The sequence below is a fragment of the Bufo gargarizans genome, chromosome 2 (assembly GCF_014858855.1).
Source record: "Bufo gargarizans isolate SCDJY-AF-19 chromosome 2, ASM1485885v1, whole genome shotgun sequence".
Classification (NCBI taxonomy): Eukaryota; Metazoa; Chordata; class Amphibia; order Anura; family Bufonidae; genus Bufo; species Bufo gargarizans.
Window position 1 is genome coordinate 101,126,833 of NC_058081.1, and position 26,818 is coordinate 101,153,650.

The 26,818-nt window shown below is 44.7% G+C and overlaps 1 protein-coding gene across 1 annotated transcript in view; it reads right to left on the reverse strand.

Moving 5' to 3' along the window:
• Positions 1 to 2,448: 2,448 nt before the first annotated feature.
• Positions 2,449 to 26,818, reverse strand: part of RAB11FIP1 (RAB11 family interacting protein 1) — a 39,852-nt gene continuing 15,482 nt past the window's right edge. The window contains exons 2-6 of the mRNA XM_044279329.1: positions 20,312 to 20,751; positions 18,743 to 19,469; positions 14,678 to 16,054; positions 7,883 to 7,985; positions 2,449 to 4,522 (exon numbers count right to left, since the gene is read on the reverse strand). Coding sequence (XP_044135264.1) covers positions 4,313 to 4,522; positions 7,883 to 7,985; positions 14,678 to 16,054; positions 18,743 to 19,469; positions 20,312 to 20,751 — 2,857 coding nt within the window. The 3' untranslated portion in view covers positions 2,449 to 4,312. The remainder of the gene's footprint in view (positions 4,523 to 7,882; positions 7,986 to 14,677; positions 16,055 to 18,742; positions 19,470 to 20,311; positions 20,752 to 26,818) is intronic.

Below are 26,818 nucleotides of genomic sequence, written 5' to 3' on the forward strand. Positions count from 1 at the left end.
TTGAGTATTTTCCGTTGCATAACCCACATTCAAAGCGGCAAAAAAATATAAAAAAATATTTTCAGCATTTTTTTTATGTCCACAAAGTAACTTCCGTTTTTTTTCCCGGGCCCTATTAAATTGAATGGTTCTGTATACGGACCTTTAAATGGAGAAAAATAAGTTTGTGTGCATGAGCCCTTAAAGGGGTTATCCGAGTTATTTTTTTGTTCTATGTTCCTAACTAAGCAAATGTAACAGCTTTTCAATTAACTCCCTTTATCTGCAGTGGCTGGTTTCTCAGATTTCACTGCGGGTCACATGACCTGTGATGTCAGCTTCTCTCCCTGCTCTGATAATGTTCAAAACGAGACGTCACTGTGCTGGCCACGCCATACCCCCACCCCGCCCTTCACGACTGTCTGCTCTCTGCTAGGATTCTTAACCCAACATACTGGCTAGCTCTGCAGGCAGTGAGGAGACAATGCTGGGCACTGGAGCTGACATACTAGAGAGCATGGCACAAGAAGGTAGGGGGAAGATTCTGTGTGTATTAGCAGTGTCATTATACAGCTGGGACTTGTAGTCCTACACCTGCAACATGCTGCACAGTCTCCCAGCACTCAGGGCAGCTCTTGTATCCACTCCCTTAGCAGTGTCATTATACAGCTGGGATTTGTAGTCCTACACATACAACATGCTGCAGAGTCTCCCAGCAGACAGACATGTCACTCAGGGCAGATAGAGATATAGATATATAGAGATATATATATATTACACACACACTTTTTTTGGCATAAAACTTGCTTAGCTCAGTTATATATATCAGATTTTCAGTGCTATATTTTTTTTTTCAAAACTCGGACAACCCCTTTAAGCAGATCTGATGATTGATTTCTATAGAAAGTAAATGGGAAAGGGGCAAAATACATTGATGAGCAAGACGTTCATCTGGAGCGTATGTGGCAGGGTTTCTGTCACGAAAAAAAAAATATAAAAGTTTTCAACCAATTCAGCTACCGATCTGCCACTGATTTTGACGTGTAAACATAGCCCTTTCTGCCTGGAAAACTGACCACAATCTGTAGAATTTTCAAAATTTTTTTGGGTGGTAACGGCAAGTGTTTTTAGTATTGTAAAATTCTATAAAGGCTTTTCCACTCCTATAGAGATGCCTAAGGAAAAATAAAAACACCTGAAAAAATAAAATAATAAACCTGCTAAAAAAACATTCAAACTAATCTCTCTCAGCCTAAGGGCTCATGCACACGACAGTGTGCTGGCCAGACCCATGCTGTGGACCACAAATTGCGGTCTGCAATGCACGGGCACCGACCGTGGGGCAGCCGCATGCGGATCACGAACCCATTCAATTGAAAGGGGGCCGCGATCCGCATCCGAAGGACCGCACCGCAAAATAGTAGTGCATGCAGGGCGGAGGCATGGCCAGAAACACCACGGAAGCACTCTGTAGTGCTTCCGTGGCGTTCCGATCTGTGCTTCCGCACCGCATCTCTGGGTTTTCCGGACCTATTCAAGTGAAAGGGTCCGCATCCGTGATGTGGGGTGCACACGGCCGGTGCCTGTGTATTGCGGATCCGCTGTATGTGGGCCTCAATATGGCCATGGCGGGGCAACGGCAGTGTGCATTAGCGAGGGTAAAGGCATCCACTAAACAGCTTAGGACAGAAAAACACTGCTGGGTTATGTGAAGACATATGGTACATGAGATGATCCCTCTCGGCAGCTCTGTGAAGGATCACGCAGCACTCAGACCACATTACTAGAGTCCTTCTTAGAGCTGCCGAGAGGAATCATGTCCCCCAACAACTGAGGGTGAATCCGTCACCTTCAGTTAGCTGCCTCCTGTTGTCACTGTAATGGCCACCATAACTGAAAACAATATTAAAGGGGTTGTCCAGGAATTTGATATGGATGGCCCATCCTCAGGGTAGGTCATCAATATTAGATTGGCAGGGGGTCCGACTCCCAGCACCCCAGCTGTTTGAAGAGACCGCTGCACTTACCGGAGCTCGGGTGAGCGCTGTGGTCTCTTCACAGCTTACCAAGCACAGCGCTGCCTATTGTACAGAGGCCGTGCTTGGTATTGCAACTCAGCCCCATTCCCTTAAACGGGACAGAGTTGCACCTAGGCCACGTGACCAACGCACGATGGCATTACTGGCCTGGGTGGTCACTGAGCGCCATGGCCTCTTTGAACAGGTGATCGTCAGGGGAGTTAGACCCCGACTGATCTGATATTGATGACCTATCCTGAAGATAGGTCATGAATATATATTACAAGATAACCCCTCTATTTCCTCTGTAAAGAAAAACGAATAACCAAACTGTGGCTTACTGCTGTACCTTCTGATATAATATCTCCATTAAAGATGTAAAGTGGGTATATGTACCTGCAACCATCAAAGAAATTGCTAGCAGGAGTAAAAAAGACACACAAGTCTCCCAAAATTTTAAATACATATTTATTAATTTTATAAATATATCATCACTACAAAAAGAGAAAAATTCCAGCTTATAATATCAGTATATATTTCATAAAGTGCTGCTAGAGGGGCCAGCAGGTGCTGGACAGTATGGGCGCCACGTTTAAACCAGCATCAAGTAGAGGCACAAAAGTGTTTTTCCCCAGATCAGTGTCTTGGGAGCAGCAGGATCATTCAGTAATAACCTTAAAGAAGAAGTCCGGGACTTTACGTGATGGCTTATCCTCGGGTATAAGGTGCTGTGCCTGGTAGTGATCCTAAAGACAGGTCTTCATGTAAATGTCCAAGACAACCCCTATAGGCCACAGTGATGTGATATCTACAAGCACAGGTCACCTAGGCTCCCTTTGTGGGCTACAAAAGCATGGGGGCCTGTGTCTCAGAAGGCACGTTGGTAGTTCTACAGCCTGAGGTGTATGGGTAAAAGGAGACTGCATATTGTGAGGCACTTAAGGGGTCTTCCAGGCTCTTAATATTGATGACCGATCCTCACACTCTGAGTGGAGTAGGAAGCACAGCTCCGCTCACAGGGTAGTGGCCGTGCTAGGTTACTGCAGGTCAGTTCCCATTCATGTCACTGCAGTACCCACAACGGCCACTACACTTTGAACAGCGCTGTGCTTCCCGCTCCATTTGTGCACTGGAGGCTGCAGGGAACAGCTAATTGTGGCGCTGTGAAGTGTCGGACTCTCGCCTGTCAGATGTTAATCTATCCTGAGGATCAGTCATCAGCATCAAGAGCCTGGAAGACTCCTTTAACTATTCAAACCAGATAAGATATTTAAAAATCACTGAGAAAGTAACCCCTAGCATTCAGGACCCCTCCCCAACATTACTGTTGGTGAAATCATAATATCTCGTCTTTGGAATACCCATTTGACACTGACAGTCACACTGCTGGCATGCCAGGCATGGCTAGCCTCTTAGGCAAAGAAGATTGTCAAGCTGGCTACATCTTAATATACTATACATTAGTGAAGTGCTCCCAATATTTAGAGATATCAAATTATACAAGTTTCATCTGACATTTAATTTAAAAAAATTATAATCTGCCACCTATCATTTCTCATTGGTGCCAGATTCAGTGAGTTTTACAGTACTCGTGATCACATGCCGTATCATTCATAGGGGTCCGTCTTCACCGTGAGCAGATACTCTCTACAGTAATATATTGAACAGATCATTCAGGTTGTAGGATTTATAGGATCAGAAAGCAATACCACTCTGTAACAGTCTAATAAAGTTCCCAGCACAGATTGTCCTTGAAATATGGCGCCTTTTTTTTCGGCGGCGTACCCTTACTTTATTAGTGCACGTCAGAATAAAATTTGTTCATGAAAAGAAAAATACATTTGTTTTCCAGGTAAAATATTGATATTTATAAAGAAATATAGATTCTCTTATACATCTCTCGGCTAAGAGGAAGGCACATTACGGCCCCGGGTTCGTTATATACAAGGCACATAAATATAGACACGTCAGCTCGCACTTACTGAAAGCCTTCTACATCCAGGGGATAGTAGGGAGAGGTCAGTACGATTATATAGTAGAGACCATTTCAGATCTGATGAGGACAAGTAACACCATCTCGGGAATGGATCTGCCATTTCTTTGTTTGATAAGATATGCCGAGGTTTACACGCCATCTGCATACAGAAGGAAGGCGGGTGTAATCGGGATAGAAAAGGGAGGTGGGAATAGGAATAAAGTGGATATCCCCTTTAAGTACCATGAATTCAGTGTCAAAACATTTTACCACACGCAACCGTCAAAATGATATCCTTCGTATTGTACGTTCATATACTCTGGAGGTGTACAGTTCAGGGTTAGATCCTGCCAGCCTTCTTACTGGCAGATCTCAGGATGTTGGGAGTTGCCTCCATGACCCGCACCAGCAGGTTGTCGATGTAATCCTCCAGCTCCCGTACCTGGCTATCCTTCTTGCGGATGATGTCCCTCTGCTTCAGTACCAGTTGGATGAGCTCGTCGTGTGTCAGCTCAGCGTAGGCAGAGGCAGGATCCGAGGGGTCATATTTCTGTCAATGAAACAGACAGAACCGGTTAGGCCAAGTACCGTATACAAGTCACAGGTAACAAACAACGATGCGTCACACACAAGGATAAAACGGTAAAAGGTTAAAACAGTAGCAGCAGAACAACAAATCTCATCCACATGCGGAAAAACTGCCACGTGGGGTGGATTTCAAATCTGCAGTACATTAAAGGGGTTGTGCAACGATTTATATTGATGACCTATCCTCGGAAAAGGTAAATCAATAACTGATCGGCGGGGGGGGGGGGGGGGGTCCACCACCTGGGACCCCTGCGATCAGCTGTGTGCTACTCCCTGGTCATTACACTGTCTCAGAAGTGAAGTGTAATGACGAGTACTCGCTCCATTCACTTCTTTGGAGAGAATACTGTAATCACACTACACCACTGCTCCAGAGAAGACGACGTGTAGTCTAATGACTGCCACCTCCTCTTCATACAGCTGATTGGCAGGGGGTGCCAGGTGTCGGACCCCCACAAATCTGATATGGATGACCTATCCTAAGGAAAGGTCATCAACATAACTTGCTGCACTACCGCTTTAAGTCTCTGGATTTCACACAATAGGATTAAGGCCTCTTTCACACGGGCATGTGCGCCCCGTTGCCATATTGCGGACCGCATTTGCAATACACGGGTGCCGTTACGTGGGCATTCCGCATCACAGATTTTGCGGGCCGCAGCACGACCACGGGGGTGCACATGCCCGTGTGAAAGAGGCCTAAACCTGCAACATAATCTACATGCCACACAGCTTCACTGCGAAATCCTTTTTTCTGTTCCCCTTGACATACCCCAAGACCGGGTTCACACGTTTGTGAGCCAAAACCAGAACCTATACAGAGGTAAGGTATAAGGGAAAGATCTGCACCTATTCTGTGTTTTTGATCCGCACCTCTCAATCACTGGTGGAAATCACGGATTAAACACTGACTCTGTGAACGCAGACTAATACTCATAAGTGTAGCAGACTCCATTCAGTGGTGGAGATTTACTAATGAAAAATTCGGCCTTAATTTGTGCCAGAGACTGGTGGACATTCTTTGCACCACATTTGTTAAATGTTTTAGACTTTTTTTTGCGTGTCTGGCAAGGGTGTGTGGTCTAGTAGGAAAGGGGCATACTGGAAAGGGGAGTGGCTTACGTTATGACAACGAGCACCAAAAAAAGGGTGTCAAAATTGTGGAGCAAAATTTTGTCATAAAGTAAGATGACTGATGACCAGTGATGGTGAACCTTTTACAGACCGAGTGCCCAAACTGCAACCCAAAACCCACCTCTTTATCGCAAAGTGCCAACATGGCAGTTAAACCTGAATACTACAGTCCAGTATAGTATATCTTCCATGTACTGTATCATTTAGCTATAATAGCCTACCTACATTCACGGCGCTGCCTGTGCTGTACATAGTGCGCCCTGTGCTGATAAATGGCAGGAAAGGTCTAAGGCATATTGGTACACCATAGACTTTATCTAGGGTGCGGGTGCCCACAGAGAGGGCTCTGAGCGCCATAGGTTTACCACAACTGGTCTAGACAGACAGTCTTAAAGGTGTGCCAGATTTACCATCCACTTTTGACACTCTAAAACTTAGTCGCTCTTAGTAAATCTGCCCCAATGCAATTTCTGCAGAATAAAGGCTCCATTCACACGTCCGCAATTCTGTTCAGCACTTTGCGGCACTGAATCGCGGACTAATTCATTTCTATGGGGCCGCACGATGTACTGCCCGGATCCGGGATTGCGGATCCGCACTTCAGGGCCTGCAATTCTGTTCCCAAAAAGAACATGTCCTATTCTTGTCCACAATTGCAGACAATAGGCATATTCTATTAGTGCCGGCAATGTGCGGTCTGCAAAATGCAGAACGCACATTGCTGGTGTCTGTGTTTTGCGGATCCGCAAAACACACTACGAACGTGTGAATGGACCCTAAATGGGGGACATGAAGAAAGGCAGATGTACATGAGGTTTGTTGCTGCGGCATCACATACATGCAGCTCTGGTGTACAGCCCGGGAGCCTTGTATCTGATGGCAGCGCTGCCCATTAGGTCATTAACACTCCTTCCAGAGTGAGTACAAGCAGAAGAAAAGCTCATTCATCGCCTTTCGCTTCTATAATTTATTTCTTTGCAAGTTCCTTATTACCAGTCCCCCAGATCATGTAGATAGAGGAAATGCAGGCTATGATGATCTATTAGGACAGGCGGCACAAGGCGCATGGGAAACTGGACAAGCTGGTTTCTTAGACATGCTCCTTTAGGTTCTCACATATCCTCAATGGTGCAGTACGGCAAAAAAAAAAAAAAAAAAAAAAAAAACACAGAAGAGGGGCAACTAACCCACTTAGAGAAGTGTCACTGCCTCCTGCCGCTTTAGGCTGGTTTCAAGTCTCTGGAAGTTCTTATTACTGGGCCACTATGGAAAGTGAAATGGTCTCCTGGCTCTTGAAGTTCACAGCATTTTGTGACATCAACCTACGGTATCAGGGCATCGCCATATTCATAGGGCTCAATATTGGTACATAGACAGATCAGTATGAGTACACTGACCTAAGGGAAAATTAAAGGGTGTGGGTACACTAGACTAAAGTCATCCGTTCAGCCAATCAGGCAGGGGAGGGCAACCTGTGGCACTCCAGCTGTTGTAAAACTACAGTTCCCAGTGTGCTCCATTTATTTCTATGAGGGTTCGGAGAAGAGCAAGTATGCATGCTGGGAGTTGTAGTTTCACAACAGCTGGAGTGCCGCAGGTTGCCCACCCCTGGTGTATAGAAACAGATGTGTCCTCCCAAGATGTAATAAGGACTCCATTTAGTGTTACATTAAACCTACCTTGGATTAGGACCCCTAACTTCATATACTTATGGTTTCCATATCTTGCACTGATGAACGTTAATAAGCCGGAAACTGTTAAATGCCATTTGGGATAAATGGGTACCATGTCGGCTGTGCTGGTGTAGGGTGCTTAGTTGGCTCGAGGCGGGCCTAGCCGGGACTACCACTCACATGAACATTTGTCCCCTGGCGATAACCAAGGGTTACAAAAGTCGCTATCACAGCGACCAGCTGACTGATGAGCCGCATCATTTCAAAAGTAGTTTAAATTTATTGTGGCGCTATACAGATACATTTTATTGTACAACTCGGTGGCTATGCTACGTTTTTAACTACATGCAACTACAAAATTATTTAGATCCAGGTTTGAAAACTGCAGAAAATGTTTTCCGACAATTGTGTGCTCAGTGCAGCATATGTCTTTATAATATAATAATATATAACAACCCTATATACTCTTAGGGACAGCTTGTGGTCTGCATTGCAGGTGGATATCATGACCTTACCTTGCTGTTGTAGGCGTTCAGTGCTTGCTCATTACTTTTAATCGGCTGTGGGAAACTGGAAAGATTTTTGTTCTGAGTGTTCATTGGTTTCACTGGATTTGTTCTGTAGAGACATTAAGACGACAATGACAACCATTCCTCATATCAGAGGTTATCCAAGACATTTCTGGTAACATCGCAGCTCACACATCCAGAAATCAACAGAGCGATTACATAATGACAGTCCATGGACATTTTTTTTTTTACTTCAGAAACTGGTAAGTAAGGGATGTCTCTCTTCCTCATGAGAAGGGGTGTCTAAAGTGGTGAGAAAAGGGGGTGGGGAGTGGGAGGCCAGCAGGGCCCGCACATTTATCTTAATTCATGCCAGATTTCTGTCACCAAGAAAACACAAAGTAGTTTGCAGGCATGTTCTACAGCAGGATTTGCCGAGCTACTGTACAGGTCCTTCTCAAAAAATTAGCACACTGTGATAAAGTTCATTATTTTCTGTAATGTACTGATAAACATTAGACTTTCATATATTTTAGATTCATTACACACCAACTGAAGTAGTTCAAGCCTTTTATTGTTTTAATATTGATGATTTTGGCATACAGCTCATGAAAACACAAAATTCCTATCTCAAAAAATTAGCATATCATGAAAAGGTTCTCTAAACGAGCTATTAACCTAATCATCTGAATCAACTTATTAACTCTAAACACCTGCAAAAGATTCCTGAGGCTTTTAAAAACTCCCAGCCTGGTTCATTACTCAAAACCGCAATCATGGGTAAGACTACCGACCTGACTGCTGTCCAGAAGGCCATCATTGACACCCTCAAGCAAGAGGGTAAGACACAGAAAGAAATTTCTGAACAAATAGGCTGTTCCCAGAGTGCTGTATCAAGGCACCTCAGTGGGAAGTCTGTGGGAAGGAAAAAGTGTGGCAGAAAACGCTGCACAACGAGAAGAGGTGACCGGACCCTGAGGAAGATTGTGGAGAAGGACCGATTCCAGACCTTGGGGGACCTGCGGAAGCAGTGGACTGAGTCTGGAGTAGAAACATCCAGAGCCACCGTGTACAGGAAATGGGCTACAGGTGCCGCATTCCCCAGGTCAAGCCACTTTTGAACCAGAAACAGCGGCAGAAGCGCCTGACCTGGGCTACAGAGAAGCAGCACTGGACTGTTGCATGTCATTCGGAAATCAAGGTGCCAGAGTCTGGAGGAAGTCTGGGGAGAGGGAAATGCCAAAATGCCTGAAGTCCAGTGTCAAGTACCCACAGTCAGTGATGGTCTGGGGTGCCATGTTAGCTGCTGGTGTTGGTCCACTGTGTTTTATCAAGGGCAGGGTCAATGCAGCTAGCTATCAGGAGATTTTGGAGCACTTCATGCTTCCATCTGCTGAAAAGCTTTATGGAGATGAAGATTTCATTTTTCAGCACGACCTGGCACCTGCTCACAGTGCCAAAACCACTGTTAAATGGTTTACTGACCATGGTATTACTGTGCTCAATTGGACTGCCAACTCTCCTGACCTGAACCCCATAGAGAATCTGTGGGATATTGGGAAGAGAAAGTTGAGACGCAAGACCCAACACTCTGGATGAGCTTAAGGCCGCTATCGAAGCATCCTGGGCCTCCATAACACCTCAGCAGTGCCACAGGCTGATTGCCTCCATGCCACGCCGCATTGAAGCAGTCATTTCTGCAAAAGGATTCCCGACCAAGTATTGAGTGCATAACTGAACATAATTATTTGAAGGTTGACTTTTTTTGTATTAAAAACACTTTTCTTTTATTGGTCGGATGAAATATGCTAATTTTTTGAGATAGGAAATTTGGGTTTTCATGAGCTGTATGCCAAAATCATCAATATTAAAACAATAAAAGGCTTGAACTACTTCAGTTGGTGTGTAATGAATCTAACATATATGAAAGTCTAATGTTTATCAGTACATTACAGAAAATAATGAACTTTATCACAATATGCTAATTTTTTGAGAAGGACCTGTATATAGGGGGTTCTAGGAAAAGATTCAGTATTCATTTAAATTAGTTCTCTTAGCTTTGCAGTCCAGGAGGCGGTCCTATCAGTGATTGACAGCTATCTCAGTATATACAGTCACAGAGGGAAGGCTGTCAATCATGGATAGGACCGCCGTCTGAACTTTAAAGCCCATGAAGAGCAGGAATATAAATAAAACGACAAATTATACTGAATCTTTTCCTACAAAGTCACATATGAATCTGCTCAGCTCCTCCCGCTCTATAACACACTGCCTGCAGCTCAGATATCTGTTCCATATGACAGATTCCCTTTAAGACCAATATCTACAGCAACTGAGGCCGTCCTAGATTTTAGTCCATCGCCTGCGCCGCTGCATAAATGTGGCGCACCCTGCGGCTGCACAGGGGAGTCGAGGCTGGAAAACGCCGGTCCTACAGGTCCAGTAAATGCGAATAAATTGGTGTCTGCTCTGCCAACACACATTAATGAGTTTTCTTCATGCCTCATGAAGGTTCAGCAGATTTAATTTGTTTCGGGAAGAATGGCTCCCATTTTAATTGAGGATTATGGAGCAGAGAATGACTAATACTGTTTGGAATGAAAACCAGAACATGAAGCAACTTCTTTCACTGTGCCAATATGCAGAGCAGAAAGTGAAGGAAAGCCTTCTTCCCTAGGATTCACCATTAGTGTTCTGCCTGGATCATTCTCATAAAAAAAAAAAAAAAAATAAAAAAAAAAAAATTCTCCTAACGCTGGGTTCAGACCTGAGCGTACTTGAACGTACGCTCTGTATGCGCGATTGTACGGGCGTTTGCAATCGCGCATACAGAGACAAGCGAACGCCCATTGTCGCGCATTCCCGCTGAAGTCTATGTACGGGAACGCGCGACAAGACGCCCCAAAGAAGCTCCTGTACTTGGGGCGTCGGGCTTTTTACAGCACGATCGTATGCGCTGTAAAACACTCAGGTGAGAACCATTCCCATAGGTAATCATTGGTTCTTGCCTGTTGAGCGTTTTACAGCGCGTAGGAACGCGCTGCAAAGCGCTCAGGTCTCCGATAAATCCTCCGTACAAGAGAAAAGTATGCATAACTTATAGAAGAAATCATCCTGCACCTGCAGGACACAGGGAAACTAGATGCAAATCTCCGGCTGACTCAAAGTACAGGCGAGGACAGTCTCCAAACTGGACGGAAATTAGGAGGAAATTAAGCGCACTTATCCCAGTTTCAGTGGGTAGCAATGTGATAACTACATGTCATGCACACGTTTCTACCCTGGAGCCAAGCTAACATTCCCATCAGAACTGTCCCTGATAAAGGCAGCACAATTCCCAAAATACTAATAATCTGCAATTATTAGAGCTTTTCTGTACTTCTGACTATACAACCAGTGATAACATGCGGCATTAACGGAGGTGGAATGTTTTCTTTCAGGGGGGACGGACGACATTCTTGGCTGCGCTTTGGACCAATCTTATCTGTCGAACCCGCACAGAAGGCCACTGATCCCAGTAAATGAAATTAGATGGTGGCTCCCTGCTCTGCACAGTTCTGGTAAATGAATCCATTAGATATTAGTCTCTTCATTTACTTTAAGGGGTTTTCAGAGATTTTTTTTTTTTTTAACTGATGACCTGTCCTCTGGCCGTAGCGCTACTGCAAGCGCCAATGAGTTCTCAATCAGCTGATTGGCAGGGGTACCAGGTGTCGCACTCCCACCGATCAGAAAAACAAAAAAAACACACCACACACACACCTCAAGAAACCCCTTAAAAAAAAAAAAAAAAAAAAAAATGTGATATCTGAAAAAAATAAACACCATCTTCTCCCCAGAGTTTCTCCATACTGTCGGCCATGTATTAGGACACAGTCTTTATGAAAATTTCCTAATGCTATTTTTTAAGCAAATGGTCATTTTTGAATGAATAGCCAATGTGAATGTGTTCAACACTCTGCGGTCACCCCTTTAAGACAAACCTCTTTAAAGGCAACGCCATTTCAGAATTAATTTAGGAAATTTGTGCTAAAATATTTGGTGCAGGGAGCAATGGTGTGAAGAACCATCACGTCCTTAATGTGCAGCAAAGAGGTTCCAGCTCACTGTGCGTTGTATATCTGGAGGACGTTCCTCCCTTTATGTGGGTGGTCAGAAGCTCATACACTTGGCATCTCCCAGGATGCATTGCACTCAGCTCATTAACCTCTTTCTCCCCTGCATAGAAAATATCCTCTCACATAGCCTCAGAGATACATATGGGATGTAGTGATATAGCTGTATATTTCTACGAATTTAGCAGTAGGGCAGAATGAATGAGAGGCGTCTAGGCTTCTTCATCTGCTTCTCTATGGGATCACCACCCCGGCCCTGAGAGGAAGGGAAAGGAGCAGGGAAGCTACTGGCCATGTTAGTCCACACAATATGCCGGAGAAGGTGGCGCTACCAAGGGGGCACTACCAGAGAAGAAAATGTAATGTACATAGATTTCTTAAGACATCTTGGACTTTGTACTGTAGATTTCTCGGCACTGTGAAGTCTGGCAGAGCAGGAGTACAGTGTGCAGCCGCCAGATTACCTCAAGGTACAAGTACAGTGTTCACGTGTCTGCAGCCTGACCCTTCATGTAAGCTGTGCCTGCAACTTCCAGGGCCAGAGATTGGCAGACTTCATCCGTAATTACCGAAAAACAAATCCAAAAAACACCATCATGTAAAAACGCTAGATCCTCCCCTAGTCCACCGCACATAGGACATACACGACTGAAGGAACCAGAAGAAATATGGCGATTGTACAAATACATTTTTCATCATTGACTGAAGAGCATAGAGATGAATGGTGGAAGCGGAAAATGCAAATAAAGCAGAATATGTCCTGATAAAATTATAGCGAGAGATTTATGAAATGGTCTTAAAGTAAAAAACTGTCTTTGTTGCCCACAGCAACCAATCAAAGCATAGCTTTCATTTTTTTATAGTACTCTTGGAGGAAAAAAAAAAAAAAAAAAAAAAAAAAAGCTGCACTGTGATTGGCTGCCCTGGGCAGTAAAGACCATGCTTTTACCCCTTTTTATAAAACCTGCCCATTGGGCTCAGAGCTGTAGAAATTTTATATTGCCACAATACTGCAATGTTCTGGGCTTACAATAACGATTAGCAAGGACAGGCCAATTTTTTTTTATTTTTGAAGAGTTTTGTTTTTTCTTACTGCCTTCCAAGAGCCGTATGAGGGCTTATTTTTGCAGGACAGGTTGTATATTTTTTTTTTAATGGCACTATTTAACTTATTGTATCTTGTATTGAAAAATGGATTTAAAAAAAAACATAACTTTGGGGGGGGGGGGGGGGGGCGGTGTTTGTTTTTACAGAGTTGACTCTGTTCCAAAAAAATAAATAATATGACCTTATTCTGCAAGTAAGTAGGATTAACGATGATCACAAATTTACAGTATATTGTTATGTTTTACCACTTTAAAAAATATATTTTTGATCCTTTTTTTTTCTTTGCATCACTATGTTCACGGGGGCGCCAATCAGAGGTCAGAAGAAGCACCTTTCATCTGTCTAACCTCTCAGATACTGCGGGCGCTATTGATCGAGGAATAGCAGGGGGAAAGTGACTGGGATTGGAATCATCTGCAGATGCAGTCATTGTGGCCAGGTGTCGGATGTAGGGCTGCAACGATTAATCGACTATCGATTATAATCGATAATGGGATTCGTTGTCAACGAATCCAGTTATCGAAATAAATCGGCCGATTCGTTGATATGCGGGCGGTCAGGCTCTATGCCTGCGGGTCCTTGAACTTTAAATCACTGCATCTTCTTTTACCTTACAATGAAGCTCCAGTAACAGGCAGAGCAGGCGGCGGCGTAACGTCACTTATTCACGTGACGCGCATGCTCTGCCTGCTTCATTCATAAAGTAGGCAGAGCATGCGCGTCACGTGAGTAAGTGACGTTACGCCGCCTGCTCTGCCGGTTACTGGAGCTTCATTGTAAGGTAAAAGAAGATGTGGTGATTTAAAGTAAAAGTTACTGCCAGTTAAGGAATAGTCTACTGCTGTGAGCGGCGGGGCAAGGGCTGTTATGGGGAGGGGGATCTGAGGATGACACTGCTATGGGGGAGATCTGTGGATGACATAGCATAAGATGCTATATAGTGCCATCCACAGATCATCCCCCCCCATAACTCTGCCATCCACAGATCCCCCCCCCCCTCCATAGCCGTGCCATCCACAGACCCCCCCCCTCCATAGCCGTGCCATCCAAAGAACCCCCTCCATAACAGTGCCATCCACAGAACCCCCATTCACAATTTGTTTTAATATGGCCTTTGAACATAATTTTTCAAGTAAAATCATATAAACCCGTTTTTTTGTCATTTTGGTGTCCCCCCCCCCGATTAATCGATGAAATTATCGACAACTAATTGATTATTCAAATAATAGTTAGCTGCAGCCGTAGTCGGATGTATTAGACAGCTGTCACCCACCGCATATGGAGAGGGCTTAGCTTCTGAGCCCCCTTCATACATCAATTGCATGCAAATTACATACAGTTATGTCATATTGTGTTAAAGGGGTTAAAGGGTTTTCCACTTACATTTCTTTTGAATATATATATTTTTTTCACAGATATTGTAGAGTTAAGTTTTTTATAAACTCTGATTAAATTATGATTTTTGATTGGTTGCTAAAAATTGTAGATCTGCAAATCTAATTTCATGTGCAGATGTACGTGTTGTATTATGGAGAATTAAACGAATTAACCAGAAGGAAGAAAAGCACAGTTTTCTCACCTTTGTCGAGAAGACACTGTTCCACCACTCTGCACTGTAGGGATTGGATGTGTTTCAGAGGGTGAAACCCATGCCCGCAGCAGCTTCTTCTTGCCAGAGCCTTCCACTTTATCAGAAACGTCAATGGTTGGGGTTGTCGTTGACTCTACCCTAGGAGCACTAGGCTTATCACTTGGAATAGAAACAGAGGGGGAAGAGCTAGGAAAGTTTACAGAGGACACGGTTTCAGGTGAAGTCTGGTGGGCCGTTTCAAGGATCTCAACTTTTACTTTACTGTGAGAAAATTTCTCAGAGGTCAGCTTGTCAGCCGTGTCCTTGGACTTGTTGTACGATGTCTTTTCTGACAAATCCCTCATGACATGACCATCTTCTTTATGCATTCTTGAGTCACTGTTTGTCTTTACTGAGGAATGTAGATTGTTCTTCTTGTCATCTAGCTGCTCATCATCTGATGTCCCTTCTGGATTTTCAGGAATGACTGGGAGCTCATCCAATCTGTAACTATAGTCTTCAACCACAGGAGTGGCTGTTTTCAGGTTGGTCAAATTGTGTCCAGCATGAACCAGACTATCAATACGTGAAGCACCTACACGAGAAGCTTTCTCCATGGCACTGTCAGATGGCAAGCTCTCCTTAGGTTGAGTGGTAGTTGTACCATCACACACAGAATCTTGAGTTTTATTCATTTTTGGGGCTCTGGGTGCTGGCTTTGGTGGCACTGGTTTTTCATCCTCAGATTCTTTTTTAGGGGCAGACTGTACTCTTGGGGTTGGCTTTGGGACTTCCTTTACATAGTCATTAGATTTTTCTTCCACTTCAGTAGATACTACTGTAAAGTCTTCTTGATTTCTTCCATAGCCACCAAACCCTGACGTAGAGTTCTTCTCTGTTACAGTTTTAGGTTCTTCATAAAAAGATGATGTCTCAGACAGTACAGGTAATATGCCTCTCACCAAGTCTGCATCGACTACATTTTCATTCTCAGCGTGTGAGGATTTGCCTTTGAGTTGGTCAAGAAGAGTCTTTACATAAGTCTTTTTTGGTTTATTTTTTTCTGTAAATGGGGAAACAACATTCACTTCTTTTGATTCGGACTGTTTTGAACTTACACCTGATCTCCAAAACAGAGGTGCCGAAAGATTTTCAGGCTCACCCGTTGAGGATTCCTTATTTCCTTCACTTAACGTTGGGCTTTCTGGAGGGGGAGAACCCTTATGTGACTGAGAGATGTAAGTGCTCTGAGGTAGGTTACGTGGATCATGCAAATCAGCCTCGGGAGACCCCTGCCCACCATAGAAAGAAGCAGCAAGAAAAGAAGTGCCAGAAAGAGATGAAGAGAGCCTGGCTTTGGTTTCAGCCTCTGAAGACACGTCCAGTCTGCAAAGAGGACAGAATAAAAATAAATCTGCAGGTCCGCTGACTCGCAGACACCAATAATACATTTCTAGGTATATTTAAAGCAACATTTGTTGAATGCAGTCAAAAGCTCATGGAGCAACCACAATATCTACCAAACCCCTAACGAACCTACCATGCAACAGCCAAAATGTATCATGTGACTCCGATCATGGTTAAAGTGCAACTCCGATTAGAATGTATACTATAATTACAGTATATCCATTTTCTATTAGGAAAAATGCTACTTTCTCCACTTAAAAGGACCTTAACTGTCCACTCTTAAGTCACTGATAAAAATCAGCTTTCAAAAAGCAGACACATTTTCAGCTTCAATGAGAGATCAGCTTCTACTTGTCCATACAAGACTATGGAGAGGGCAGGTGCAGGAGAGGAACTGCAATGATGTCTCCCATACACAGAAAAGAGGAGGAGATTCTCCTCCTCTAGCTTCTAGCCTAATAAGTGGTAAAAGAGGCATTTTTTTCTAATAAGATATATTACAAAGTTTCTTTCTTGTGCTATTGATCAGAGGTGCACTTTAAGGGGGTTGTCCAGGATTAGAAAAACATGACCGCTTTATTCCAAAACCAGCTCCACACCTGTCCATGAGTTGTGTCCGTTATACCACACACAGCTAGTGAACAGGTGTGGTGCCATTTTTCTTTTATAATTCTGGACAACTTCTTTAATATAATTTGTAAAGTAATAATAGGAATTTTAGCAGCAGTAGTAATTTTAATTACAAACACTGACATAGTTACATTGGAATAAATAGTATGTAATGTATTACACACAATTTGAACATTAACTACATCTGCAGATACAAACAAAATAAAATATGTAAAATCCAAGCAGGTAACACAGTAAACAGTTGGTCATGTAGCATCTACTTCTATTGTAAAACTGACCTTGGCATATCATTAAGGAAATGTGTCATTTGTCAGAGAGAGACTAAAGAGACTGAGGACGAGAGCGCAGAATAATCTGAGGTATGAAACGCGTTTCGTAGGAATAGTCAGATTATGACTTCATAGAATATATAAATCTCAACCTGCATACGCCACCGATGAAGAATGCCATGTTGCTATTTCGCTGTGGATAGTCACCCACAGGGCCATGCTCATCAGACAGCTATGAAAGCTTTCTACATATTCCCTACTGCTGAACAATGGGTTAACAGAAACCAGTAGAACAAGAAGCAGTTGCGCTTCCTTATTACTGCATACAACACGGGCTTGGTGTGTTATCTGGCCTTCCTCCCAGTGACCTCATACCTGTGTAAATGATTAACACTAAGCAACTGAGCGCACTTCTCTCCCAACGAAGAAGAAAGCTCTAGTATTGGAATACCATATGGAGAGAGGACATCCTTCAGACATCACCTTTAAGACATTATATTCCTCGGGCGAATGTATTACGTGACTCCAAGCTGCTGTTGATGCACGGCTGTTCTCATAACCCCCTAGTTATCACCCCCCCCCCCCCCCAACACCCTTTCTTACCAAAAGTGCAAAATTTCTTTAAAGGAGTACTGGGACACTGATTGCATATAGCTAGAATGTGCCATCAACGTCAGATAGGACAGGCTCCAGAGGTGGGACTTGCACCTATCTCCAGAACAGGACCCTGCAAACTGAACAGACAAGAAGCCGCGCATGCACGACCACCCATCTTTCACTGCAATGGGAGTTCCAAAAATAGGCAAGCACTGGCCCAGCAGTCCCAAAGTGGTGAATAAAGGCTAGCTGTTTCTCCATTCACCACTATGGGACTGATACACCATCACTGTCAGATAGGACGGGCCCCAGAGGTGGGACTGGCACCCATCTAGAGAATAGTTCTCTTATAGTAAAGGAGAGCACACCGCACATGTGCACACCACTATGGAACTTTCTGTACTCCCACAGTGATGAATGTGCATGTGAGGTGTGCGCTCCTTTACGTCGGGGGTCCCGTTTTCTACACAGAATGGGTCCCTGCCTATCTGACATTGATTGCATATCCACTTTAAATCAAGCAACCAATTAAGCTGCATTTCCTGCAGAGAAGGACACAATCATCTAGAATTTTAGAACCTACGTCTAGAAGAACAAAACCAGTTTGGAGACTCATCCGATTAAAAGCTATAGTGGCATATTTAGAACATTGGTAGCAGTCTCCGCTGATCAGGTCCTGCTAATGCCAGGTGACAGGAATTGAATGTATTTAGCAAAGTGTGTATCTCCTATGGTATATCACTCCTCTGATGTGCAAAAAGTGTTAATCACCAATGCAAGCTTTAGATAATAGGCCTAGGGATTGTAGGCTTGAGAACCGTTTTAAAATACCCATGTACGATGGAAGTTGGACCTATTCATATCAACAATGTAAGAAGGTCTTCTCGTCAGGCTGTTTCCAGTTAAGAAGAGGTGGCAACTGTTGGTATTACTAGACAATGATCTCTCTGTATAGCAGAGTTAGTAATGTTGGCATCAACGGGTACTGAGCACTGAAAGACATGGATCACACCCTTCCAAAATGTTCACTTGTACAATGTATATACCCAGTATATTGGCCAACATTTCCCTGTAGAAATTCTGGCTTACCAATTCCTGTAGAAAACAACACCACAAGATTGTTCAGTCACACAAGGAGGAAGTCATTCAGTAAGTCATAGAAGATACTAACCTGGGCTTGACCGCTGAGGTTTTTGCATTTTTCTCTAGAGGAAAAGGCTCGGATTTCTTTTCCTCTTCAGTATCTTCCTCAAACGGGTTAGGGGAGTTCTTTTTGGTTCGCGTATCTGTGGGCTGTTGTGAACCATTTTTTTTCGGTTCGTCCTTCTTTAGAGGTAGGTCACTGACTTGCTGAACATCAGGGCTTTTAGGGGTTTCTTTCCTTCCAGTGACTAATGACAGTAAGGAGGACATTTTGTTTTCCTGCTTTTTACTTTCCTTGGGCTCTTTCGGAAGATCAGAAGGCACCTGAGGACCCTTGTATGTGAAATCTTCGGCTTGTGAACTTTCAGATTTCGCCAGTTCAACAGATTTAAGAGAAGAATTAGAACTGGAAGAGCTCATGCCTCTATCAGGAAGGTTACTAGATGTTGTAGAAGTTTCCTTGGGTAGCTTGGAAGACAGATTTTCAGCTGATGCATACATGGGACTTCTTCGGATAACCTGTGGGGAATTGGTCAGAGAATTGTCCTTGGGACTGTCACTTTTTGGTTCAGACTCTTCCATGTACACGTGATTGCCATTAATACACAAATTGGAATGAGTGATTGGGTCGTTCTTTGACCTCAGGCCGGTGAAGAAGGAAAGTCCCTCTTTTTTGTTTCCTGAAGTCACCTGCTTGGTGTCTGCACTTGCTGTTCTTTTGTGTGTCATGATTGTAGGAAACTGTGGAAACCGCCCTGTTAATCACAAACAAAAATACATCAATGTTAGCTCCTCTACACACTTCTAAAATGACTGCCGAAATAGCAAAAAGAAAACATAAAAATAACTCACACCATTCTCCAGTTTATACATAGAAAAAAAAAAAATGTATCTTAAAAAAAAAAAAAAAAGGTTTCTGTCACCAGAATTAACCCCATTAAGCTAGCTGACACTAGCGATGTAATAATGTCAGCTGAACCTAACTAGCCTATTCCTACTTTTATCTATGCCCCTGTTACTGCAGAAATATAGCTTATAAGATATAGCTTATAATATGCTAATTAGCCTCTAGGTGCAGGAAAGGGCGTTGCCCCTGCTCCTAGAGGCTCCGTTCTCTCACCTCTGGCCATGCCTTGCTACACTAGGTTGACAGGGCCAGGCAGCCTGCACCTCCAACTGCCGGCCCTGCGTGCTGGGGAAATCTCACGCCGTTCAGTATTAGGCGCAGTGAGGGCCCTTCACTCACTGCGCCGAATACTGAATGGGACGGCGCAGGCGTGAGATTTACATGGCAGACAGGGCCGGCAGTAGGAGACCAACGCTGCCTGGCCCTGTCAATCTAGTGTAGCATGGTGTGGCCAGAGATGGGAGAAAGGAGCAGGAACAACGCCCCCCCCCATCCGTGGAACAACGATCCACGGAGCCGCAAAACGGCAATGTGCGTTCCGCATTTTGCGGACTGCACATTGCTGGCACTAATAGAATATTAGTTTTTGCGGAACGGAAGTGCGGACCCGGAAGTGCGGATCTGCAATTCCATAGGAATGAATGGTTCCGCAATTCTGTTCCACAATGTAGAAAGTACCACAATACTTACTCTCTGAGACTGGAGATCCTGAGGCTTGGTTGAATTCAGATGAAAAATCACCGGGTCTAAGCACCGTTCTTTGAGATGGCGACGGAGGAAGCGTGGGCAAGACAGACATGGACTGAGACATGGAATTTTTCTTCAGTCCTGGTTTAGAAAATAAGTTTTTCAGCTTTGATTTCTTCTTGTCTTGACTAGGCATTTCTTCATCGCTGTCATCGCCGTACTGATTCATGCTGGGAACAATGGCTGATGCAGTATCTGGCAGTCCATCTGAGCGCTTTCCTTTAATCTTCTCCTTCAGCTTCCCAAAGGGAGAGCGAGACTTTTCTTTCATGGACAGGTCAAACATGCTAGCAGTCATGTTGTTCCTTTTGAACTCTACTTCCACTTCAATCTGGCCACGTTCTTTTTCCTTCTTTCCAGGCTTTGACTTCAGGGGATACCATCTAGTTAAAAAGAAAAAAAAAATTCAGAATTAAAGTATTAGGATTGTCACAGGAAAAAGTCTCCTCATGCAGTTATTAGTATGGGTCTTCTGATTGGACAGTTTAATACGTTGATAAGGTACTCGAACTGGCCAAGAACTTCTGGAAACATCTCCACTTGTTTTTCAAAATCCAGCTGATCTTTTAACTACGACTAGGTCCCAAATTTGTAAATATTCCCCCCCCATACTTATTTTATGGGATTGTGTCCATTAAGGGTACTTTTACACTAGCGGCAGGACGCATCCGACAGGCTGTTCACCCTGTCGGATCCGTCCTGCCGCTATTTCGCCGTGCCACCGGACTGTCCCGATTGACTATAATTGGGACGGTGATGGAGCTCCGGTGCAGCACGGCAGTTAGCGGTGAGAGGCTGCTGGACTAAAAAGTCGGACATGCAGTACTTTTAGTCCGGCGGCCTTTTGCCGTGCTGCATCGGAGCTCCGTCCCCGTTATAGTCAATGGGGACGGAGCGGCGGTCTGGCGGCAGGACGCATCCAACAGGGTGAACAGCCTGATGGATCCGTCCTGCCGCTAGTGTGAAAGTAGCCTAACAGAGTAATATTCACATTCACAACGCCAGTCGCACAGTTTATAGAATATAGTTAAGAAATTCGTTACCATTTTATAGGTCTACATTTACTATTGTAATTGCACCTAGAATGTGGTGTAAAATGCCCCAAATTTGGCGCATTTCTGAAAGAAAATGTAAAAACTTTATAAAGTAAATGCGCCAATACGAATAACCACGGTGGCTCAGTGGTTAGCACTGGTGCATTGCAGCGCTGGGGTCCTAGGTTTGAATCCGACCAAGGACAACATCTGCAAGCATTCTACCTCTCCTACGAGGACAGTCTGCCTTTTACCATCATGATCAATGATGGCAGTGAACCCGATTTACCCCTTTACGCTACATTCACCGGACACACTGTCAGTTTTTCCTTACCATATTGCAGTGTGCGTGCGCATACATTTTCTAGCAGTGTATCCGTTTTTAATGGCCATTAGACGAGTGCACACCTGTCTAAACGGCCGTTAAAAAGTGCCATGGATTTTAATGGGGTCCATCTGGCCAGAAAAACAGCCAAAAATAGGACATGTCCTATTTTTTGACAACCACTATTTACTGGCCGTTAAAAAAAAAAAAAAAAGAAAAAAAGGGGGGGGGGGAAATAGCCCCACTGACTTCAACTGGTTCTAAAAATGGCTGTGCGATGGCCATTACAAAGACTGTAGTCACACACCTGTCAGGTAAATGCAGTCACACAACTGGAATAGGCGATCTGACTGGGACTGTGACACAGGGAAAGGACGGCCCCAGTGATGGGTTAAATAAAATGCAGCTCAGGCCCATTCACTTGAATGTCACGTGACTGATAAATGTGGCTTTACTGCCCTAAACAGGCTGCGGCGCGTGCAGCTGCTTGGCGGGGGGTACTGGGAGTCAGACACCCATATATTGATGACCAACCATCTATATTACACTCTCGGAAAAGCCCTTTACAGTAGCATTGTGTATTTTCTGACTACAGATATCAGCCATGCTGAGACCTGTAGAGGTAATTATTTTATTACGCGGTTTTATCGTTTGTGAATCAAGGTCATGTTGTACAGAGTTCATTGGGGACATTGCAGTAATGAGAAGCTCTATAATTATAGCGCCTGGTCACCTTTGTGAGCCGGTAACTGTGGTGTCAACACAAACCACGGTCATAGTCCCCATGTCTGTGGCAACAAACCTGATAAGCCGGTCACTTTCAAGGGTAGGTACTGTTTAGCCCCTAAACAAACCGATCCTATTCTGCATGACTGCAGTTGTCAGGGGATTAAAGGGGTTGTCTTATCTCAGCAAAATGGGGGCATATCACTAGGATATGCCCCCATTGTCTTATAGGTGCGGTCATCAAGAACAGAGCCCCAAAAGTGGTGGAAGGCGCACTGCGCAGTCGCCCTCCATTAATTTTCTATTATGGGGCTGCCGCAAATAGAGTGCTGGCTTGGCTATTTCCGTCAGGCCCATAGAAGTGACTGGGAGCGGTGGCCGGTCATGCACTTCCCATTCACCACTATGGGGAGATTGCTTGGTGGTGGCTGGACCAGAGTCCTCCAGCCACCAATTTGCGGGGCTCCATTCCCAATATAGGTGCCGGTCCCGGCAGTGGGACCCGCACCTGTAAAAGGCAATGGGGGCATATACAAGCAATATGCCCCCATTGTCTGAGATGAAACAACCCCTTTTAAAGGGAGCCATAGAAAACAGATGGCGACAGCTTTATCTCTATGAAAGAAGTGACTGCCCACAACTCCAATGCTGGTGCTCCCAGAGAATAACAAAAAATAAAATAAAAATGTCTGAGTCTCTATTTCTCAGGTAATATATATGTGCTCTGTATCCATTTACACACAAAACCAATGCATCCCTCCAACACCTGTGTTCATTCCGCATATTATTGAATGTCCGGCCCAAAATAGAACAGTCCTATCCTATTTTTGGGGGGGGGGGGGGGGGGGGAACGACGAGGTAACAAAAATAAATAAAAAGGCTAATTGTGTGTATTTAATAAAATACCGTATTTTTCGCTGTATAAGACGCACCTAGGTTTTTAGGGGGGGGAAATAAGAAAAAAATTTTTTTTTAACCAAAAAGGTGTGCTGTGCGTTTGGTGGGTTTGGAACTAATGGTGATCTGTGGATGACGGACACTGTTATGGGGGGGGGGGGGGATCTGTGGATGACGGACACTGTTATGGGGGGGGGTGATCTGTGGATGGCACTGTTACAGGGGGGGGGGGGGAATCTGTGGATGGCACTGTTACAGGGGGGGGGGGGGGAATCTGTGGATGGCACTGTTACAGGGGGGGGGGGGAATCTGTGGATGGCACTGTTACAGGGGGGGGGGGGGAATCTGTGGATGGCACTGTTACAGGGGGGGGGGGGGGAATCTGTGGATGGCACTGTTACGGGGGGGGGGATCTGTGGATGGCACTGTTACGGGGGGGGGATCTGTGGATGGCACTGTTACGGGGGGGGGGGGGGGGGGGGATCTGTGGATGGCACTGTTACGGGGGGGGGGGGGGGGGATCTGTGGATGGCACTGTTATACATGTGTCATCCACAGACCCTCCCAGCCCATAACTGCCATCCACAGATCCCCCGCCGCTCCAGTATACTAATATAATATAATATGTCTTATTCAATTAATGGTTATTAAATATGCCCCTTTATTCCTAATAGTACCTTAAATCCTAACCGCTTCAGTACAATGCCGGCAGGACTCACTGACGTCACTTGCCTGCGCCGCCTGCTTCATTCATAAAGTAGGCGGCGCAGGCACGTGACATCAGGGAGTTACGCTGCCGCCCGCCCGGCCTGCATTAGGCATAAAGGGGCATATTTAATAACTATTAATTGAATATGACATATTATATTAGTATACCGGAGCGGCAGGGCTATAGTACAGTGACTGCACCGCCCCGCCGCTATTGCCGGCCCCAGCTCCTCCTCCCAGTCCCTCCCCCGGCCCCCGCTCCGTACATTGCAGCTTGCGATGTAAAACTGACAGCATTCGCCGTATAAGACGCAGGGGCATTTTTCCCCCATTCTGGGGGGAGAAAAAGTGCGTCTTATACGGCGAAAAATACGGTACATTTTAATAGTTCTGACTTTTTCAGACGTGGTGATAAAAAAAAATTAACATATTAGTTATTGTTCATATATTCCATATGTAAAATTGGGAAAGGGGGCGATTTCAACTTTTAATATTTTGGTGTTAATAAATATAAAAGCAAAAAAAAGTTTAATAACTATTAGTGCCCTTAGGGGGCTAGAACCCTTGTCCTATTCACCCTAATAGAGCTCTATTAGGGTGAACAGGACCTCACACTGTCCCTGATGCCCTCTGCTTTGTGCACACAGCAGCAGGGAGCTGACCATGGCAGCCAGGGCTTCAGTAGCGTCCTGGCTGCCATGGTAACCGATCAGAGCCCCAGGATTACACTGCTGGGGCTCCGATCATTGAGCGGGAGGGGGCCCCTCAATGACAGGGCGCATCCCTCGGGTGTCACACCTCAGGACGACTTAGGACGCAGCCTCACATTGGCTTCTGTGTATGAGCACAAAGTGCATGGAGATTTCCAGTATACAGTGATCATTATTAGTTTGGGGAGCATGAAGGGGCACATTAACCAGATTTATGCTGGTCTCAGCTAAGTTTGGACTGCTCCAATAGGCTTTTCTCCTAAATGGTTAGATGGACCGAGTCCAGAAAAAAGACGTGCAGTCATTCAGAACAAGGCCGCAGGGAATGCCAGCCATAGTATGGGTGACCGCTTCTTCATTTGAGGAGAAAATATCTACCCGTGTTGACAGGTTATAAAGGAGCCAGTGCCTCACAGTGTACCAAAACCAAACTCCACGAGCTCTACACCACTGGTGGGGGCCATGACCTACTGATCATACATACGAATATGGATCCTAAGACAGGGGCCGCTGACTATAGAGTGGGTTGTTCCTTCTCAAGCAGAAGTGAAATACCCAACCAATAAGGTAGCCATCTTCTTTTCCTGAATGGTTTCCAAATGAAATATGGCTGTAATGGGCCACGTCCATAGCCACTGAATGTATGACGTGAGATATCCAGTTGTGCAGGCAAGGACGTGCTGCCACCTTCCTCACAGTAGAGACCCCGTCTCTGTGGCTACGCAATACAAAGCCAATTCTACAGAATACCTCCGTAATCCGCCATCTGACAGAGCGTGGCGCCGTAGTTTTCCTGCCTGATTCATATGGAATCTGATTGGATAAAAACTATACTTTTGGGTTAGGGCGAGTGATCATTTTGCAGCCCCTTTGGCACTATTCCAGTGGTCCCTGCAGTGATGACCTCACATACACCCATGTGACCACTGCAGCCAATCCCATCTTCTACTGCACATGCAGGCATTACCGCTGCAGGCGGTGACTGGCGGCAGTGGACATGTATGGGAGGTACCTGCTAGTGTCGAGTGAAGCGAGCTTCGGATGTGTTGTCCAAAGTAGTCTTGTTCAAAACTTCGGAATACTGTATGGTATTAGAATGTATGGGCTCTGATGAGCCGAGGGTTAGTTATTCACGAAGTCGCGCCTGAAAACCACTTTAAAAAAAAAGTGAACTCTGCTTCGGTTCTGAGGTACTAAATCGAAGCAGAGTTCGGTCTCAAGTTTTAAAGTGGTTTTCCACTTTAAAAATCAATTACTGAAGTTATTCAACGCAGTCGCGCGCGAATTCGTGAATAATGTCGGTTCATCAGAGCCCATACATTCTAATACTGTATGGAGAGGAATCTCCGTACAGTATTATTCCGAAGTTTTGAACAAAGATTTCGGATGAAGCGTCCCAAGCTTGCTTCACTCAACTCTAGTAACTGCTGCAGCAAAGACTGACCATGTGAATAATGTTTTTTTTTAGTTTATTAAGGTTTTTGGGAAATCCCTGTAAGGGCTTGTGCACACAACAGCTGTATTGTGGTCAGCAAACCCCTGCAAAATATGGATACCTTCCATGTGCACTCCGCGGTTTTATCACTAGAAATCACTATTCGTGTCTGCAATAAAGGGCATGTAATTTGCGGAATGGCCACACAGATACGAGCAGTAACTTTTTTTTTTTTGCGGACCCATAGAAATGAATGGGTCTGCGTGCAATCCGCCCAAAAAACAACAAAAAAAAAAAAAAAAAAAAAAAAGACAACCAGATTGGACCCGGTTACTAAATACGGTGGTATGCAAGAGCCCCAAGATCGAGGTACACAGGATTTTCCGCAACGAGCAGATGGGCCGTGCGAGTACTCCCTCCTCATGTAGGAGGCTTAAGGGAAGCAAATAACATTCTTCGGAAAATAGCTGACAAATGTAACGTCCCAGGGAGCGGCAGGCTCCGTCTGATAAGGGGCTCCAAATACATCATCGCTCTCTTCTGAAATTACTGAGCCACAGATCATTCTGCAGGGTGGGCACAGGGAATTTCCCACCTATGGTCAACCACCCACCC